At 43.9% G+C, this 21,460-nt stretch overlaps 1 protein-coding gene across 8 annotated transcripts in view; it reads right to left on the bottom strand.

The window, feature by feature from the left end:
* The window catches only part of ca10a (carbonic anhydrase Xa), a 361,550-nt gene that overhangs the window by 91,699 nt on the left and 248,391 nt on the right, over positions 1-21,460 (bottom strand). For 7 of the 8 annotated variants that reach the window (XR_005896960.2, XR_005896959.2, XM_055504323.1 and 4 more), the window contains one exon: positions 1,461-1,646. The exons of the other annotated variant lie outside the window; for it this stretch is intronic. Coding sequence is in view for 5 of the 7 variants with exons in the window: in XM_055504323.1 (XP_055360298.1) it covers positions 1,461-1,646 (186 nt within the window). In the remaining 2 variants the exon portion in view is untranslated. The remainder of the gene's footprint in view (positions 1-1,460; positions 1,647-21,460) is intronic. 8 annotated transcript variants of the gene reach the window in all.

Genomic DNA, 21,460 nt, shown 5'->3' on the forward strand with positions numbered 1-21,460 from the left:
CTGTTGACTAAAGGTTAGAGCACTGGTGTGTGTGTCATTGTGTGTTCCAGGTGAATATGTGTGCCTGCCCACACTTCTGTTGTGTTGCAAAGAACTTGGAAACCGCAACAACACTTCATATATGCTATAGTACATACTATAATAATATAAGTGCATCACATATATACTGTACTGACATCTTAGACAGTACATTTATTCAATTTATTAAAAGAAATAAACCAAAATCAGATGTGATTTGTTATTTATTTAGTCTGCCATATGGCCTAGAAGAGGAAATAATGGCTCAATGGGTTTTGTCCTTGAGTGACCCAATCTGAAGAACAGCTTCACTGCTTCATGAGGCTTCGCTTAGCCATCACTATTAAGAAATTCTTCAGTCAGCTTTTCTTCATCAGTCAATAGTTTAAAGTCATTTTATTGCTTAATTGCCAACAAACCAAACTTTTCACCAGTACTGTAGGCAAGCTAATAATGGTTTTAAGCCTGTAGGACCGGGACGCACAGAAAGTTAAGGGAAAGCTTGAGGAAAAGAGGCTCAATGTTATGTAGGCCTGTTCATTGTACCATTGGGTCAAGTCAAAGACTACTTGAAATTTCTTGACCATTGAAAAATTACCATTTATTTACTCTTTTTTCAGAAAGGTACAATTTGAACTATTTTAAAGACAGTAGGGAGGATTGAAATATATCAAGTATACCTAACACACTGAGCAGTCCAGTCATCTCTTCTTCAGGTGTGCATCCTTTCTGGCTTTTTTTGTCCCTCCAAGTATTTTTGATGCTGGACCTGAATGTTTTAGGTGTCTTACTGACCTAATTTTTGTCACCCATGATTTCTCCAATATACCCTCACCCAAACAAGATAAGGTATTTTTTCTCTATTGTTCTACTACCTTGAGATTTGTTGTGTTTTTCCTATAATTTATCTAATTCCATGTGTACTACATGGTAAATACTTTGGACAGTGGGACACAAGTACAAATTAGATCATTTGTAAGCCATCTGTCCAGCCTGTCAAAGCCCTAAATTTTTCATTGTCTTCCCCAAGGACACTTCAGGAATTGACCAGGGTGAGCAAAGAATCAAAACACCAATCCTATTATGATTTACTATACAAAACAGACGCGTAACTCACTGAAGATATTGTGCATATTAACAATATGTTGCTCGATACAGTTTCCCGAAAATGCTTTACATAGAAACTACATTAACACTTTTACATGGCATCAAGCTGAAGGTTTGAGGAACGAGGACATGTCTAAAATGTTTAAAAGCTTTGGTTTAAGAAACCATCAAAAATTAGTTATGAAATTAGTCATTGGGCCTAGGAGGTGTAACAGACACAGATAACCTTTCTTCCAATTAATGAAACCACTGTTGTAAAAGATTTCTATAGATCTCACCCCTAAACATCCACAACCCCCCCCCCCCCCCCCCCCCACACACACACACACACACACCTCTCCAGAGAAAGCCTGTCCATTCAACAGGTGTTCGGACCCCTGACCGTCCTCGCTGCCGAAGTGTAGCCGGATCTCCTCTAGACGATGGCTGTATGTCATAGGGCCTCCAGAGATGTTAACCAGATGCTCTTTGTCCAGTCGCAAAGAGACATGGCGGCCTGTGTTATACATTGTCCCTCCCACCTGAAAGAGAACAGATGAGAGCAAACTTAAAATACACTTCAATATAATCACAAACCCAGAGAAAAAACTCATACCATGAGACTCCTTTAAACGGAACTTGCTGTTTGCATCTTGTTACAAATTAGTAACCAAAAAACAAATAAATGAACAAACATGAACGTATGACCTTGCTTCAAGTGATGTTTGTGGATTCATAAGCCATGTTAAACAGATGAGTTTTCCCTTTTAATTTAAAACAGCCAGTTCAACAGAAGACAACAGAAGGGTGTTCCATAGCAGTGGGCCAAGACCCAAAAAGCACGGACACCCCAGCTCTTGGTGGTTAAGCTGCCCTCTGTTTTCATACCTATATATAATAAAGCCAAGATGTCTATACTTTTATTAAGATTCAAAAACAGCTGGCACTTTTAAACCTTGTAGTTGTGACAGAGCATTAAATAACTGGGGAATTTGGGTCTGAATGTAATTGGGCAGAACTATGAGCAGGGGCAGGAGATGTTAGTGGTTGGTAAAAAAGCTTCAAGCGACAATGAAGGACAGGTATAAAAAGATGAAAAAAGAGATTTCACATTCAGAGGTTGGAATCATTGCAGTACATTCATAGTCAAAACACTACAAGGTTCTAAAGCAATACAAGGCCCTGAAGTGTTGTTTTGACAGTTCAATTATTTATTTAATGCTTGGAGTTGTTTCAGAGCAAGACATTGATATTCATGCCATGACTTCAGATAGACTTCCACTGAAGTTATATGCTTCTGTCTTTACTCTTTCCACCCCCTTGCTTTCCCTCATGTTCATTTGTGTGCCTTCATTCCGTTCACCACTCGCTTTCCAAATGATCACTATACCCCAACTCTAAATTCCCAGTGAAAGGAGTTGGCCCACACATTGTAAATATTTTATAGATGCTCTGAAAAATCATAAAAATGATATGTAAGGTGAAAGAGAGAGCAATGGGGATGAGCAATGGGATAAGACGGATTATTAGCTTTAGCAGAAGAAAAAAAAGACCTTTAGCCTTGTCATGGAGTTGACACAGGGTTAGGTGAGACCCTTAAAGTCCAAAAAAAAAATCACATTCTTGTTAAGGCACCTTAAGACAACACAATCTGTAACAGGCAAGTGTAATTGCTGAACATCATTTAAAATCACAGGCATTATTATCTACACTGTAGTGACAGGCCATTACAGTGAGGCCTGGGATGCCGCATGTGGGCAGGAACAGATCTAGCTAGGTTACAATAGTGCAGCTCAAACTATAGCTATGGTTAATGCAACATGTCCCCAGCTCACGACACTTGGTGGCAGGCTTCCAGCCTAGTGCCCGGGTGCCTTACATGGCAGCCCACTCCCAGGGGGATGGGTTAAATGCAGAAGACCAGTTTTGTTGTTACATTGCATGTGATAATGACCAGTTCTGTGACAACAATTCTTTTTTCTTAAACAGGTACTGTATGTGTTAGTACCTGTGTTACTTGGCATACCTGTCCAGACGGAACAACACATCAGTTTCTGTATCTCCATCTGAATGAAAAGGGCCACTAATTTTAAGATAACAAAGTTCACATTCTGGACAGAGAGGAAGAAGTGGTATGAGAGAGTGGTGAGGGAAGCGTTACATGTACAAATTAACGCATCCTCTTTCAACAGAGGAGGATTCCTCAGACACAATCTGTCTCATATTTATCATGCTGACCTTTAATCTCCTTCAAAAGAAGATCAAGATCACTTTAAGACCAAGTCCAAGAGAAAGGACAAATCCAACGCTGTGTTCACACCTACACACCCACTTTGTTTTCATAACAAGCCCATAATTAAAGGTGGGAGGGGAAAACCTGACTGCAGGATAAATGTGTGGCCTTTAGCCAACTTCTTTCAGACTGAAGAAGCCACCTGGATTAGTGGTGAAACGTGTTAACTGAAAAAAAGTGTAATGGAAAAATTTTGCTTCTGACATGGAACATCTGATGTTCCATGTGACTGACTAATAATTTATGATATATGTTTGTCTTTTACACCCGGACTCTGGCTCCTTCCTATCTGACTCCCCACCAGACCCAAGGCTGTTAAAGCGAATGCATCTTGTCTTGGAAGCTCGGTGTTCCTTCTTTTGGATAACAAGACACGATGATGCAGAAGTGAGAATGTTTGCATTCTCACTCACAGCAAGATAAGGTGGCAAAAACAATTCCATTCCTGCAGAGAGGCATTCCACCAGAGCCAGAGAAAGGGGTTAAAAGGCAGAAACAACTTGAGGATCAGGGGGCTCTTTGCATCACACCTTCGGGGTGTATGCACTGATCTCCCCAGCTGGTTTTTGGTTTGTTGATGTGCACGATCAACATCCATGTTTTTTATTTGCTTTCCCAATTATTTTTATTTTCTTTATTATTTCAATAAATCGCACAAAAGGACAACTCTCTCATCTGCTTCTTTATGGAAAATTTCCACCACAAAAGAAATCCAGATTTTTGCACATTTTTTCCCAGCCAATATATGGTGTTCAGGCTGATTACTCATGACAGGGTAAATTGTTATAGGGTGGCTGGAATGACAGAGGCAAGGTTTGTCTTGTTTGCAATAACAGCCTTTATTAATTGGTAGTTCTGTCATCATTTTTTTGCAGCTAGTGAAATACCAATACAACTGAAAATGACATCGTAGTACAAACCACAAATGAAAAACCAAATAATGTACAGTAATAAAGCCACCGCCCTGCCATCATAACAATTTAAACTAAACAACACCCTAGCTTACTACAGTAAGTCAGCAAGTTAGTTGTTTGCGGCTTTAGAAAATTACTAGATCCTGATTATTCTTTATTTTCAGTGCCTCCCTTCAAATTAAGTAGTGACTTTTGGTTTTCAGGAAAGTTAGCAGTTATATTTTGTGTTGTCCTTTTGATTTGCCAACTCATTGTGGGCTCATTGGTAGTAACACCAGGGAAGCAAAGCACCAGGGACCTCTTGTATGAGGGTACTTATGCACAAAAACCCGGTGTAAGCACAGATCTACAGTATGCCTAAGATCAGATGTATCAAAAACTACAGTACGTGAGGTAGACATTTTTGCAGATCTAAGGTAGCTCCCTGCCTGGCATAAGTACTTGTCTACAGCTATTGGTCTGTTGGCGACACAAAGAGGTGAAACTGGGAAACCGTTAATTATGTGAAAATGATCATTACTCACACCAGAGTCAATAAACAATTAATATTCAGCCACATGTCTGCAATTAGATAAAATAATAAAATTATGGGCAAAACAGTGCAAACAAATATTCTATAGCTCTGTTACAGTAAATGATCTGTTAGAGGATCTAATAGAGGATCTATTCGAATCTGCTAGAGGTGCCCATTCTTGGATTGCGACGCAGCGAGAACCCGCACGGCCTCAAACTAGGCTTTCAGCCACAGCGGCATCCAGAGATAGCTGTAGACTGGTTGGGTAGTGGACCCTGAGCTTACACAAGCAGGGCCATGCCAGCTGTGTGAGAGAGGCAAGTTTCCATACAATGCGGTTGATCTAGGCAACATTAAAGTGCTGTTTGCAGTGACCCTAACTCTATCCCTGATGTAACCTGACCTATCTGACCACCACCTGACTGGACACATCGCTATAAAAGCACCGTCACAGGATGAAACATGAGTAAACAAGAAACATTTTTATTTCATCAACATACAAATAATCTGTGATGCACAAATCCAGTTACAGTCAGCAATATTGTAAGAGTAGTCAATCAACCTAATGCATGTTTTTAGACTGTGGGAGGAAGCTGGAGAGAACCCACGCACCCATGCAAACTTCACACAGAAAGCACCCGGGCCGCCTCTGGGAATCGTACCTTGCTGTGAACAGTGCTACCCACCGCACCAGTGTCCCGCCCATTGTGAAAAATTGTGTATGTAATTTTTGAGTTCATTCATTGTATTGGTTTTGTTTGTTGAACACATGATATTAAGCATTTTCATCTTGTGAACCAGTGAAACATATATCTATGTCTTGAATTAAAAAAATATCAAATTTTATTTTTCAATAAAGAAGGGTTTAGTAATTGCGCATATGAAACTGGTGGAGTTCAGTACCTCCAACAAGGTTAAGAACCATAAGAACCACTGATCTAGACAGTGACTTCTTTCATTTGAAGGAAGATGCTGATATATGTTTTCTCTAATTGTGGTAATTATGGCCATGTTGCTTAGTCTATCTATGGGTAAGAGGCAGGGTACGCCCTGGACAGGTCGCCATTCCACCGCAGGGCAACACACACAGTTGTAAAAAATTCCATTCATCCATCTTTCATACCACTTAATCCCATACGTGAGGTCGCAGGGGTGCTGGAGCCTATCTACTAACTACAACACAAGCAACGATCAAACTGTGTCAGATTACGACTTGTAGAACTGTAAAGACTGTTTAGATCACATACAGACGACAAAACATTTTAAGGCATCAACAAGTTCAACTAACTCGCTTTTCTCTGCTTCTAACAGCTCCCGTAACTGAGAGCAACCAGTGCGCATTCGGTCACCAGTCAATCTGGAAACGCGTTCATCTTTAACACCAGCAGCGGTGAGGACACGTTAGGCGCACAAACTGGAGGGGGGCATGACAGTGGCAGCTACTGTGATGCGATCTTGAGCAACGAAATTTTTCTTTTTTAAATTTCATTTCATTTTCCCAAGCCACGCAGAGCTGCAATATAAGGTTGAAAGAGCCGCATGCGGCTCCAGAGCTGCAGGTTGCCGACCCCTGGTTTAGGTGGTGGAAAACACACACAATCTCTATGCGATACTGTAACTGAGACTAAGAGGGGGTGCAGTTGTAGCAAACATGCAGAACATGCATGTTACAGTACAACTACGCTCTATGAATACATTATGAAGATGGCCCCAACTGATGACATGCTTAATGAATACCTCAAGCAGCAGAAACCTGACAAGGAATGGAAGACAGCGGAGAAACCTTCATAAAAGAACAAATCCCTGCCCGGTTTGTACCACCGACACACCGACTTTGGAGATGGGACATACCGCCAAAGGTGGTTGAGAATGACAGAGCTAAGATCCTGTTGGACTTCTATATACATACTAACAAACTGGTAATGGCCAACCAACCCGACATAGTAGTGTCACAGCGCACTAGGTAGCGGACCTACATGCACAGCGGAGACAAAGCTCGGTGATGAAGAAGGTGTACTAGAACTCGTAGCCAGGCAGGCAAGGGTCAATACACAATTGAGGCAGTTCAGGTACAGGTAAGGATCCGGCAATCAGTGGTCAAAGGACAGGCTCGTGTCGAATACACAGCAAATCCAGAAGCTCCAGCGAAGGTACAGACGGGGACAAGGCAAAGACACGGTCAAGACAGCAGGTAGGAAATGGTACACGATAAACTTACAGGGAGAGTTGTCCCGGGTGGATGAACAAACAATCTGGCAACTGGGCAGGGCTAGAGCTGGTGCTTAAATGCAGAGTGATGACGACTAGATAGGTAGCAGGTGAGTAATTCCTAACAGGACACAGGTGAGTCAACTAAAACCGGATGTAAAACTGGAACTGGAAACATGGGCACTGAACAGGAAGTGGTACAAAATAAAACCGGAAATGAGTGAGAAACGTGACTACGTGACGTGAACTGTGACAGAACCCCCCCGTCTAGGGCGGATTCCTAGACGACCAAAACAAAACAAACATAACCAATAGAGATGGGTGATGGGCCAGAGCAGAACACAAGAGGATCAAAACACACAGAATGAATTGCAGGAACAGAATAGAGTCCATGAGTAGTGAGTCCATAACAGGAGAAATACAAAGTCCAGATACTTCCTCAAGGAGGGTGGTGACGAGGAGAGTCACTGCCGCGCAGCCGCCAGGCCGAGACGGCACATTTCATGCCCAAGGGCAAGGCTGGAGTCCTAGGAGGCCAGCGTCTGAACAAGATGCCTCGCGTTGGTGCTTTCCAGGAGGGCAATGCTCTAGGAAACTGAGGATGCGCGGCGGTCGGCCACGGCAGAGGCCGTGCCATTGCCGAGGCAGGAAACGGCGACCTCCAGGCAGGGCGTCCCCTCCGGAACCGGACAGCCGAGGTGGCCGACGACACAGGAGGCAGCGGCATCCCTGCCACAGGATGCGCCAAGGACCAGACCATCCATCAGGCAGATGAGGCGAGAGCCGGCGGGATGCCGGCACCAGCGACTGACGTATGACCAGAACCATAGACAAGGACGGACGTGGGATTGGAGCCAAAACCAGGGACAGACGAGATGACGGAACCAGAACCACTGCCGAAGGTAGATGGGAAGCCCGAACCAGGACCAGAGACGAGGACAGACGTACAGGTGGAGCCAGAACCCCCAGCGAGAATAGATGTGGGGACGAAGCCAGATGAGGTGCCAGAACCAGAGACAACCCCTAACGAGAAGGCTGGGCGGAAGCTGTTGGTGTTGGACCACCAGGAATCGCTGCAGACGCGGTTGGCGCCGGACCACCAGGAGCCGATGCAGACGTGGTCGCGATTGGACCACCAGGAGCTGCACCTGCACACACTGACCCAAAAAACACGGGAACCAGGAGCGGGACGGCCACCTTCCGCCCACCGGGGACTGGACCGCCAGGAGCTGAAGCTGGGACGACCTCCTCCTGGAGGTCGCCAGGAGCTGAAGCTGGGACGACCTCCTCCTGGAGGTCGCCAGGAGCTGAAGCTGGGACGACCTCCTCCTGGAGGCCGTCTTCTACTTCCGCCTCTCGAGGAGTGCAGACGTGTTTTCTCTCTGCTCCCACTCTGCTTTTGCTTGCAGTGTCCTTGTCTTGTCTTTTTCTGAGCACCCTGATCTGGTGCCCCGTGTGTCTGGAGCCTCTGTCCATCGAGGATGCAGAGGATCTATTCATATTTTGGACTTTGATAACAGGGCTACTCATGATTGGCTTTGGTGGTGCCCTGCTTTATCGGAAGATTGGAAAGATTGGAAAATCTGCGGCCGGCTCATTGGCTTCCTCCCACAGTTTAAAAACAGTGTCCACCGGCCGTGGTTACTATGGTGACAGCCTTGTCTGACAGGCTTGAGGAGATGTCACGGGTGACCCATGGTCCCACAAGAGGCGATGAAGCCCTGAGTTCTGACCGATTGGTGTATTGATCTAGACAAATTAGTCATGGATTGTTAAAATGTATTAGAATTGGCTGTGTATTACTCTGTCCCTTCTCCCTTCACCCCTCCCTTCCCGGGTCCAATCTAGCTCACCAGCTGTGCCTCTATCTATCCTCTTCCCCTGTTGTGACTCCCTTCAAGGACAACTGTTGGACTGACCTGTAAACATCATGGTCGGCCTCGGCCATACTTCTATAAACAACACTTTACTACACTGATACACCCCCTCCCACCCCACCTTACAGTCTCACTTATTGTTTGTACTGCAATTGCTTCCACTGTCGGACTAGCGCCGGGTAAACTGGCTGCTGATGGGAATTTCCCAGCTGTGGGACTAATAAAGGCATTCTATTTTATTCTATTCTATTTTATTCTAGGAACTGCGGCAGGAGCGACCTCCTCCTGGAGGCTGTCAGGAACTGCGGCAGGAGCGACCTTCTCCTGGAGGCCGTCAGGAACTGCGGCAGGAGCGACCTCCTCCTGGAGGTCGGCAGGAACTGAAACAACCTTTCCGAGGTCGACAGGAACTAGAACGGCGTCCTCAGTGGAGCCGACAGGAACTAGAACGGCGTCCTCAGTGGAGCCGACAGGAACTAGAACGGCGTCCTCAGTGGAGCCGACAGGAACTAGAACGACGTCCTCAGTGGAGCCGACAGGAACTAGAACGACCACTTCCGGGTCGACAGGAACTGGAGCGACATGACAGGGCTGAAGCCTGAGCACGACATGACAGGGCTGGAGCTTGAGCGTGACCAGGTGGTTGAGCTGAGGCCAAGGCTGCAGGAACCAATGCAAGCTCTGACGGTGGTTCAGTGAAACCCAGGGCCTTGTGCAGTGCAGGCTTTCTAACGATGAGTGCGGCTGCTTCACGGAAGCGATGCTCCTTGGTGACTGGGTCGGTCGCTGCCTCAGCGGAGTTCAGGTAATGGGCAAACAGGAACAGGACTGGAGGGGCACATTGAGCACGGTTCCGCTGGAAGGTGCTGTCCGGGATGCCTGCGATGGAGGTGGGGATGTCGTCTGGTGGAGCGAGGAGGCCCTCTGCTGGAGGAGAGGGTTGCTTGATCTCAGTGGCCGAGTCCTCTGGAGCTTGGACAGGGGGAACTGGCTTTTGTCAACGCCGTCTGGGCCGCCGACGACCAGATGTGGACTCCATCTCCTCAACCGCCGCGGCTGAAGCAGGAGCGGGGGCCAAGGTACGGCCTGAATCAGACTGGAAAACTATGGTGGTAGCGTGGGCTCAGACTTGGGCCGATGATATGGCGTCTAGAAGATGAGCTGGATCTGCCTGAGCGGCATCTGGAGGGTGAGCTGGATCTGCCTGAGCGGCGTCTGGAACATGAGCTGGAACTGCCTGAGCGCCATCTGGAACATGAGCTGGATCTGCCTCAGCGGCGTCTGGAACATAAGCTGGATCTGCCTGAGCGGCGTCTGGAACAGGATCTGCCTGAGCGGCGCCTGGAACATTAGCTGGATCTGCCTGAGCGGCGTCTGGAACAGGATCTGACTGAGTGGCATCTGGAACATGAGCTGGATCTGAATGAGTGGCGTCTGGAATATGAGCTAGATCTGACTGAGCAGCAACAGGAACGTGAGCGTGACCAGACTGAATGGCGACAGGAACGTGAGCATGACCAGACTGAATGGCGATAGGAACGAGAGGTTGTGGCGATGAGACAGCAGCGGGAACAGTTGGAGCGATGCCGGCGGGTGCCGCACGCAGAGCGCGTACCAGATCCCTCCGCACTGATCTGAGCCCCTCGAAAAGCGCCTGTACTCCAGGGTACTCACGCCACCAATACTATTCCTCCAGGATAGCGATCGCTGTCTTGACTGTGCGGAGCCGCACCCGCAGGCTGGATGCCTCCACGTATTGCTTGGCGAGCTCCCAGAAGCACCAGCTTATTTTGGTCTCAATGTTAAATCACACATAAGGCCTGAACATAACATAAATTACACATTTTGTTTTCATTTTTGGAATTAGTGTAGTGTCTGTTTACATTAAGCAACATGCACATGCATGTCTGAAGGTGCCAGTTTGACTCAATAGTGGTCTGTATCAGCCCCACAAGACACTGTCACCCTGTTCAGGATGTCATGCAGGACTGGCTCTAGCTCTCTGTGCATTTCTCAACTGAATAACAATCCCCAAGAAAAATGTCCTCACCTTAGAAGGGTTTTCCTTTTTCCCATGACAGTCAAACACACCAACTTTGAAATGCACACTCTCAAGTGCACGTGATGGCAGCTACAGTATTGTACTTCAGCTTATCACAAAAGGTGTTTTACAAAACACATCACAAAGACAAAGGAAGCTTTCATATGCATGTTAATTTAAATAGAAATAGTAATAATTCAGACAGCACCACTGCTTAGTCCGACAGCTGACAGTCCACATACAGCACACAGTAGTGAGACAAGCTCACAGCAATCAGCAATATATAGGAATGCTACACTAGCCTGGGCAAGCATGTGTTATATATATAAGATATATGGAGTCTGTTAGTGTTCATTAGTTTGAATGACAAAGTAGCAGCTACTTTGTTCTACTTTGTACCTCATGCAACCTCATTGTTCCACCAGCCTAAGTGTGCTTTTAATTAATTCTGCGCAGCTTTCAGGAGTAATGGTGCTAAAAAGGACAACTGCACTGTGCACTGGTTCTCCCTTAACAGAGAGTGGTGATTGCACACATTAGAGGTAATAGCCTGGCAAACATAAGCAAGTCATAAACGAGATTGTTGACTGTCTGGTTTTGTGGTTGCAGGCAGGTACAGTAGTAGAAAGTCCAAGTAGCATGCTTGCAATGAGGAAAATAACAAGGCATCAGACATTATCCAGTGCATGGATGGATGGTAGATGACTCTACTTCTTCCAATTTTCAGTTGAAGTGGTAGCGGAACATTATTAACATAAAAGGCACTATTAACTAATGGAAAGCAAGTTTAAACTTTAACAGAAACACTAAGACAACTAAAGATGCAAATACGATTTGTATGCGCCCCCATTCAGGATGAAATGATTAGGTAACGAAAATTGTGATAAGCTACATAAATCGATTAGACAATACCAGCAGAAAGCATGTGTGTTCAGCAATCAATGGGGTTTAATACAGTTTTTGTGGGAAAGCCTGAAACTGAAAGCACTGAATCAATTTAGTCATTGTAGTGTAAGCTGTGCATTTTGAGAAATTCAAAGAATTTGAATTCTGTACAGTTGCAACACTCCCTCTGTCTCCATTCCATTTCATTTACACTCTTTATGTGAGGCTTAAGACTTGATTGATATGCCTTTTAATTAAAGACATTTCACTGTTGTCAGTCTGGTTCTTTGTTCTGAAGAACTATTATATATAATTACATAAATTAGGGGTTTTGTTTACCGTATAGCAGATAAACTATTGCCCTGTTTACATTTGGAATTTATGCATCTTGATGGATGACTAATCATCCTTATTTTAAGAGGACCAGGTATTTAAAGGAAAACCTCACAGATTTTCAATGGGGGTTGACCAAAACAATGTCGGGTAATATTTAAGGTTGAAGTGACACTCAGATTGCTCCATATTTTCTATGCAAAGGAGTTATCATTTATTCCTCCAGTAGGACACCTTGGTAGATTGTTTGCGGTGGGCTCACAAACTACAACTAGTGCTTCCTGGTTTTCTCTGTACTGTACCTGTCTCTTCAACAGTCAGGCTGAGGGGGAGCACAACTGCTCTCTCCGCCATTGTTTTTTCTCGCATACGCGCACAGCACTAATATTCAATGGCCGAATGTCCTGCTCCTGCGAGTTCTACAGCACAGTCCTATATTCGTGGTTACTTGTATGAGTGTGGCAAACCGTTAGGTTCTTAAAAGACACCTGCTATTTAAAGACACAAAACAGATGAGGGAATGAAAACAAGAACGTTTTGCTGCTGTGGCGCAGGTCTGTCTTAAACTAGACAGAGCAATTATAACTTTGCAGTGAACAGAAAATAACTAAGACATCAACTATGTTGTTCAGAAAAAAAAAGTTGCCTAAGAAGAGAGACTGAACTCGCACATCTAAAACCAAAGTCACACAGCTTACCCACTGGCCTATCAACATAGGATTGTGAGTGTTGAATGAGAAGTCATGGATAGTAAGTCAATTTGAATGTGATGATATTCGTTTAATAGGAAACCGTTGCGGTTTACTGAAATTATACACATTTGACCACACAACAGGTACTCCATAATAAAATATATATATTTCTTTTTGTTTTGTCCATCAGTTTAACAAGCAGCATGTATTAGGCTGAATGCCATATTGTGATGGACAGCTTTGCTTTTACAAGAGGAGTATATAGACATATATATACTTTTCTTGATTAATGGTTTATTTAAAGTTTTATTTAGTCCATCCTAAATATGTGTGATGTCGCTGTGTTGGTGGACAGGTTGAGTTTTTGCGTACTGTGGTTTACCTTTGAAATTAATATTATTACCAATAATAGTGTTAAGGTATGTGCACACACTTATACAAACATACATATATCATATACATACACATATGCATTCTTATACATAATCTCATAATACTTAATAATAGCCATGACATACAACATCACAACTACCAAAACATAAATGTTTTGCTGTTGTGGCGTAGGTCTGTCTTAAACAGACAGAGTGATTCTAACTTTGAAGTGAACAGAAAATAACTAACACATCAGCCATGTTGTTGATAAAGAAGACAAGAGTCACTAAGCTTAACCACTGGATTATCTGAGGATATAGCATATGTATATATATATATAGAATGTGGCCTTAGAATGACTAGTCATGGATAATGACTCAATTTGAATGTGACAATATTTATTTGATAGTGAATGCAAAGGTATTTGTTTTAAAGGGAATTGTTGCACTTTATACTCCCCACATTTGAGCATACAATAGGTACTTCATAGTAAAATAGGATTTGTGTAATAAATCTGTATGTGAAATGTATGTTACAAGCAGAAATGAACAGTCGGACTTTAGTTACGCTGTAGTGCATTGGAGGTTTCTAAACAACTTTGCACCTCCTGGTGGATAAAACGAGGCTCGCGTCCTGATTTGCTGCATAATTAAAAATCCTAAGGCGGCGATGTGCCGATGTACCAGCGCAACCGTACTGCAGTGAAATAGGTGGTCACCACTGTAGGCTCCCTGGGTACTAGGTTTCCTCTTACCACTCAATGGACTCTGTTTAGCGGCCGGTCTCATCCTACCCTGGCTTTCACAAGTGGGACTGTTCATCCATCAACCTCTGTCTCACACCTTTGATGAACAATGTTATGTTACAGCATTACTAACCATGTAGTGGGACACACCACACCGCTGCTGTCATTTACTGTCACTCCCTCCAGTGAGACAACAAAGCAGTTCTTTATTGTCACAGATGGATTTATTCTTCCTGGGAGCACATGTTGCTCCTCACACACCGAACGAAATCCACCTGTATCCACCTCTATCCACCGTCAAATGTCACATTTTAAAGAAACAAACAGAATTATAAATAAATACATGATATAAACGACAACATACAAAAGTAACCATACCTCACTGGCTGCACACACACTAGAGGGAATGGTTACAAATCATCAAACACTTTTTTTCCTGCTTATACCTTCACTTCTCTCCACATTCTTCTTATTTGTGCACCAGCAAACATGTCTGGCAGAACCCAAACCCCCAAATTAACAATTAAATAAACACACAATAAATATTCAAATAAAAAACATAAACATGACTTGACATTTATGTTTAATTTAAATTGACTATTATCACTATTAATAATGTTTCATTATAATAGTTACAATATAATATATCTTGCATAGCTAAGCATTAAGTAATTACATGAAAAACTATACATAGGTCTATGTATATGCATGTATTTATGTTTGAGTATATGCACACACATTTGTAATATACACTAATACATTTGTATTAGTCTGAATGAAATTAATTTAACCATTAACACCATTGCTGCAGTTATTTACTTAATAATGTGTTAATTGGTTTCTAGAGGTTTATCTCTATTTATCTGTTGTGCCTATTTTGTTATTTTGCTATATTAGTTTATTTGATTTCTGCACCTTCTTTCACCTCCTACAGCTGCCTTAATAATAGAGACGTTAAAAGTTAAAGTTAAAGTTAAAACACTGCTGATAAAAATAAATCAAAACCAAAAAAAATAATAATTCAAAAGTTAGCTGTAGTTTTTGTGTTTTGTATTCTGGGGCCCGTTTCAAGAAGGTGGTTTTGTGGAAACTCTGAGTTTGTTAACCCCGAAATGAGGAAAACTCAGAGTTTTCGGTTTCAGAAAGCGGGGTTACTTACGCTCTACTCTTAGGGAGAGACGCGATGCTGTGAGAGAACGCGAGACTCTGCGAGAACAGCACGAGAAATTCAACAAGGCGGCGCGACACCGGTAGTAAACAACAGCGCGACAAACTATCCGCCAATTTAAATAAATAACTACCTTATTTTACGGAAAATAATCAACCACCCTACCATTCTGGATAACACCGAAGAAAGTTTCGAGTATATCGACGAGTGCTTCGAGCGTCTGGTAATGGGGAAAAAGGAGACGGCTCCCAACAAGCGTTCCCGTCCGTCTGACTCACCTGAGTCACCTGGAGCTAGCCCGGCGGATAAAAACATCACGGACATCCTGGAGTCAATCGAGAAAAAAATATCAAGCTTCGACGCATGTCTGGCGCTAGTGGAACTCCTCCACAAAGAGTTTATGGCCCTCCGCGACTCCCTGGAATTTAGCCAGCAGCAGGTGATTTCTCTCGCCACCGAGAACGAGGCCCTGAAAGGAACGGTGCAGTCCCTGACGGAGGATGTGGCTCAGCTAGCGGCCGAAAATACAAAAATAAAAGAAGGTATCATCGATCTGCAGGCCCGCAGCATGAGGGACAACCTGGTGTTCTCGGGGATTCCAGAACAGGCAGAGGAAAACACTGAAACCACAATTAAAAACTTCATTGAACAACAGATGAAGATTCCAGCAGAAGTTGTCGACAAGATGGCGTTCCACCGTTCGCATAGACTTGGAGGAAGACGACCGGATGGCCAGCGCCCCCGACCCATCGTTGCCAAGTTTCATGACTTTAAGCAGAAGGAACTGGTTAAGAGCCGGGGCAGACAGCTGAAGGGAACCGACTACAGCGTCAACGACCAGTTCCCCAAGGAGATCCTCGACCGCCGCCGCCGACTGTTCCCCATCCGTAAGAGGTTCATGGCAGAAGGCTGCAGGGCCGTCATCAGCGTCGACAAACTGTACGTCAATGGAGAGCTCTACCGGGACCGGGAAGCAACTCCGTGGCTCTACTAGCAGGTGGTATGTAACAACAATGGTTTAATGTATAAGGTTTGTTAAAAAAAATAATAGATGCAATGCAACTTTGTGTTATAACTTTACATCCAGTATTCAAACTCGTTCTCTCGCAGATGTTTCATGTAAATGTTTATTGTCAATCTAATGTCACTCACTCACTCACGTTGCAAAGCGCTCACCATACGTAATCACTCACTTTCCTTTCACTTTAATTTTCCTTCCCTTTACTCTTTTTCCTTCACCTACTTTCACTCCACACTGTCTACAGCCTTTTCTCTATTCTTCTTCCACGTAGTCAGCCAGCTATGTAGCCCTCCAGCAGCCACACACAAACATCTACTGCACAGGGGAAACACGTGCACATACATAAATAACACACAACTCAGAATACACAGGTACTTAAGGTTAGCCACACACCTAAAGTCTGTCACTACATACACACAAGACTAGTGATCCACAGCAGTCAGGTAAGATATGACACCACTGAAGATTGTCACTTGGAATGTACGTGGAATCAATAAGAAGGAGAAACGATTTAAAATATTTAACCATTTGAAAACCCTACAAGCAGACATTGTTTTACTACAGGAAACTCATATTCCCAAAATTATAAATTACACTCTGGCATCAGCAGAGTTCCCACATGCTTACTTAGCCGGTTACAATTCTAAACAAAGAGGGGTCGCCATCCTGATGAATAAAAAGATTAACTTTACGCATAACGATACCATTGTAGATCCAGAAGGGAGATATATAATCATTAATATCTTGATAGGAAACATTGAATATTGCATAGCTAATGTGTATGGCCCTAATGCTGACGACCCCTCTTTCTTTCACAGCTTCTTCACATCACTGTCTGCTCACTCTGGTTCCAAACTTATAGTAGGAGGGGACTTTAATTTAGTATTTAATCCAGAGTTGGACAGGCTAAGCAAAGCTGTGAGCAACAGGAACTGGCAATCAGTACAGACCTTAAAACAGTACATGGATGACTTTGGTCTCTGTGACACATGGCGTTCTCTTCATCCTACATCCAGGGAATATACCTTTTTCTCACCAGTTCACCACTCTCACTCCTGTATAGATTATATTTTAGTAAATACCTCAGTCTTACAAGATGTCTCTGACACCAATATTCACTCTATCACAATCAGTGATCATGCACCAATGTCCATTTCGTTGATTAAGACAGCCACACCATCAACCAGGAATTGGAGGTTTAATACATCATTACTCAATGATCAAGACTTCATCAGTTATGTCAGGAGAGAATGGAAAACCTTTATAGAAATCAACGATACACCGGAAATCTCACCCTGTGTTCTTTGGGAGACTGGGAAGGCAGTTATGCGCGGTAGAATTATTTCATATTCATTACACAAGAAAAAAAAGGACATGTTACTTGAATTAGAATTAGAACAAAAAATAAAATCTCTAGAGATTAAATATGCAGCCTCTCCAACCAATGATGTCCTAGAAGACCTAAAGAATCTAAAGCTGAAATTAAATAATATAATTGATTGCAAAACTCAGTTTCAGATAGACCAATTACGCTGGGAGAACTTTGACCATGCTAATAAATGTGGTAAATTTCTAGCTAACCAATTAAAAAATAATAAAGAGAAACAAATCATCCATTCAATAACTAATAAGGAAGGCAACATTACTCGTGATGATAATGGTAATGATACCTTTAAAAACTTTTACCAAGAGTTATATACGTCCCAAATAGATCCACCCACCTCAGCCATAGAGGCGTTTCTGAATAAACTAGAACTGCCAAAGCTAAATGACGAACAATCTACAACTCTAGACTCATTGTTATCTTTGGCAGAACTACATGAAGCTCTGCAGGAGATGCCCAATAAAAAAGCTCCAGGACCAGATGGATTCCCAACTGAATTTTATAAAGAGTTCTGGTCCATGCTGGCACCCAGCTTTTACAAAATGTTAGCTGAAATTAAACAACAACATTCATTACCCACAAATATGAATTCTGCCTTCATAAGCCTTCTCCAAAAACCAGGAAAAGACCCTACACTCCCATCGAGTTATAGACCAATTTCACTAATAAATGTAGATCTAAAAATAGTGTGTAAAGCACTTGCTAGAAGATTAGAAAAAATCACTCCATATATAATTCACTCTGATCGAACAGGCTTCATTAAAGGTAGACAGTCAACAAACAATATGAACAGACTAATTAATTTAATTGATTATGTCACCATCCATAAACTAGAGTCAGCCATCGTCTCCTTAGATGCAGAAAAAGCTTTTGATAGAGTAAACTGGAAGTTTCTTTTAGCCACTCTGCACAAATTCGGCATTGGGGAAACATTCATAGACTGGATCCAAATATTATACAACTCAGCAAACGCTGCAGTCAGAACAAACAACCAGATCTCACCAAGGTTTAATCTGCATAGAGGGACAAGACAGGGCTGCCCACTGTCCCCATCACTATTTGCAATATTTATTGAACCTCTAGCCGCAGCAATAAGACAGCATGAAGGAATTACTGGAATATCGACCAAATCAGTAAGTCATAAAATAAGTTTATATGCTGACGATGTGTTACTGTTTCTCCTGGAGCCACAGACGTCTCTTCCTACAACTATCAGTCTCATAGATGAATTCTCAGGACTTTCAGAGTACTCTATTAACTGGACCAAATCTATAGTGCTACCACTTAACCTTAAGGTGACTAACATCTCCTCTACCACACTCCATTCAGGGAACATTAAATACTTGGGCATTGAATTGTCGTTTAGGCTATCAGAGCTTATTGATCTAAACTACAATCCATTATTAAAACAAATAGAAGCCAACCTCAAAAGATGGTAGTCCTTACCCATTTCACTTATGGGAAGAATTGCCACCATAAAAATGATGATCCTGCCAAAAATAATTACATATTTTTAATGATTCCAACTCAGCCAGCCCAGGCGTGGTTTAAGACATTAGACTCCTACATCTCACAGTTTTTGTGGAAAACCAAGCCACCACGAATTAGTTTAAAAACTCTTCAAAAATCCAGACGCTGCGGCGGCCTAGAACTACCTAACTTCCACCACTATTTTCTTGCCAATAGACTGAAACATGTCCACAAATGGATAAAACCCATGCCAGCAGACTCCTCCTGGATAGACATTGAACAAACATTTTGTGGAAATATTAAAGTTGCAGATCTGCCCTTTATCAGCACCAAAATCAAACATCATAGTTGTTACCAGAACATTAGCATAAAAGCATCTCTGCAAGCCTGGCGGGGGTTTCTTAAAATTAATGGGTCTTCGCTTACTCTTTGCCAAAACACCTCTCTGGAACAATCCAGACATCATACAAAACAAAAAGGCAATACACTTTCCAACTTGGCATATCAAAGGGATAACACATCTGAAACATGTTTTCACAAAAGACAAGTTTACCTCTTTTGAAGAACTAGTGTCTCACTATGAAATCACTAGTGCCAATTTCTTAGAATACCAACAACTAAAGTCAATACTTAATGCAAAAAGTAAGAATACTGCCATCCACATGCAACCACCACCAGTAATAGAGCGATTTATTGATATATCAGGGGAAAGGACAGTATCCAAAATCTATATCTTAATTTCCAATGTAGACCAGACAGTGAGCCTTCCGATCTCTAAATGGGAAGCTGATCTCAATATCACCACTAATTACACGTTCTGGAATAACATATGTTCTAATTTATTCAGAATGACAAAAAATACAAATTTACAACTAATACAATACAAAATTCTTCATAGAACTCACTATACAGGACAAAGGATGTTCCAAATGGGTCTCACAAACTCAAATATTTGCCCTCACTGTACAGATAACACAGCAGATAGATTCCTACATGCATTCTGGTCATGTTCACCTGTGCAGCAATTTTGGCAAAGAGTATGTGAACACCTGTCAACCCAGTTAAGCTGTCCAATCCCAGCAGCCCCTGCACTTTGTCTTCTAGGAGATCTAAGTGGGCTTGATCTAGAGACAAACTCATCACACACACTTCTTTCTGCCCTCTGTGTCGCAAAGAAAATCATCCTCATGAACTGGAAAACTAAAAAAAAATTAAGCATTACTCAATACCTGAACAGCTTGTTAGATTATACCACCTTAGACACATTGTCTGCTTCATCAAATCAATGACCAAAACTATACTCTGATTGATTCCATTTCCAGGTAAGGATGCGTGGGGCTCGGGTGCTGCGTCATGTCTGGCACAGTGGTGGGGGGGTGACTAGTGGTTGGTGGTGCCTGCCTGCCTAAGGAACCGGGACAACGGGTTGGTGGACTCTGGGCTGGCCGCATGGGTCCCCTGCGGCGGGGGTGTGGTGGCTGCTGAGACCGGCGGCCCTGGGCCGGGGTGGGACCATTTTGAGGGTTGGCGTGTGCCTGTCTCCGGGGAGCCGGAGGCGGGCCTCCCTGCCGGTGTGCGGGGGCGGACCTGGGGGTGGAGACCTGGGTGACCTGCGTCCGGGGGACTCCCTCCGGGGGTGCCTGCCTGTGCCCGGAGGGGTGTCTCTCCAAAGTTCCTCATACTTAGCTACATACACATACATTTAGGGCCAGGGGTGGGCTCTTTCACTGGGGCCTGGGGCTGAGGCCAGTTGTGGCCTCGGCCACTGGCCCTGATGGAGAGATCACCACCCAGTTTTAACTGCAAAAAGACATTTAGGGTGAGGGGGGGCACTGTCCGGGGGACACACCGTCAGCCAGCGGTTGTGCTCCTGGAGGTGTCACCCACCTTCAGTGCACTTTAGTTCCACACACTCACGTCCAAGCTGGGTTGCAGGGTTCTGGGGGACCTTTTTCTGCTGCCCTCTGCCTCCCCCGGGTTGGGGGGGTTGGTCGGGGCTCGGGAGGAGCTGCGGTCCCTGCCTGGGGCCACATGGACGGCAGGCCGGAGACCTACCCTCCCCACGAATGTGATCAAGCGAATGGTGTGGGTGCGAGAATGTATCTGAGAGCGCATTGGTTCACGTATGATTGACTAGTTTGTTGTGAGAGAGTCTATGGTGTGTGTGTGTGTTGATGTGATGATGTGTGTGGCACATGTGGGTGGGTGTATGCGTCTGTGTTTGTGTGAGTTGGTATGCGTGTGGTGCGGTTGAAGTGTGGGGGGTCCGGTTTTTCGCCCGGGGTACGATGATCGTCTGCCTGGGTGGTCTCTTTTCTGCTGACCCCACCAATTGCTGGCCTTGTGCTGCAGGCCGCTGTAGCGCCAGGGGATGAGGTCGGGCCGATGGGGTAGGCCCCGCTCCGCCCATGTGGGGGTGGTGGACTGGGGGCGGGCCCC

The sequence above is a fragment of the Betta splendens genome, chromosome 19 (genome assembly GCF_900634795.4).
Source record: "Betta splendens chromosome 19, fBetSpl5.4, whole genome shotgun sequence".
Taxonomy (NCBI): Eukaryota; Metazoa; Chordata; class Actinopteri; order Anabantiformes; family Osphronemidae; genus Betta; species Betta splendens.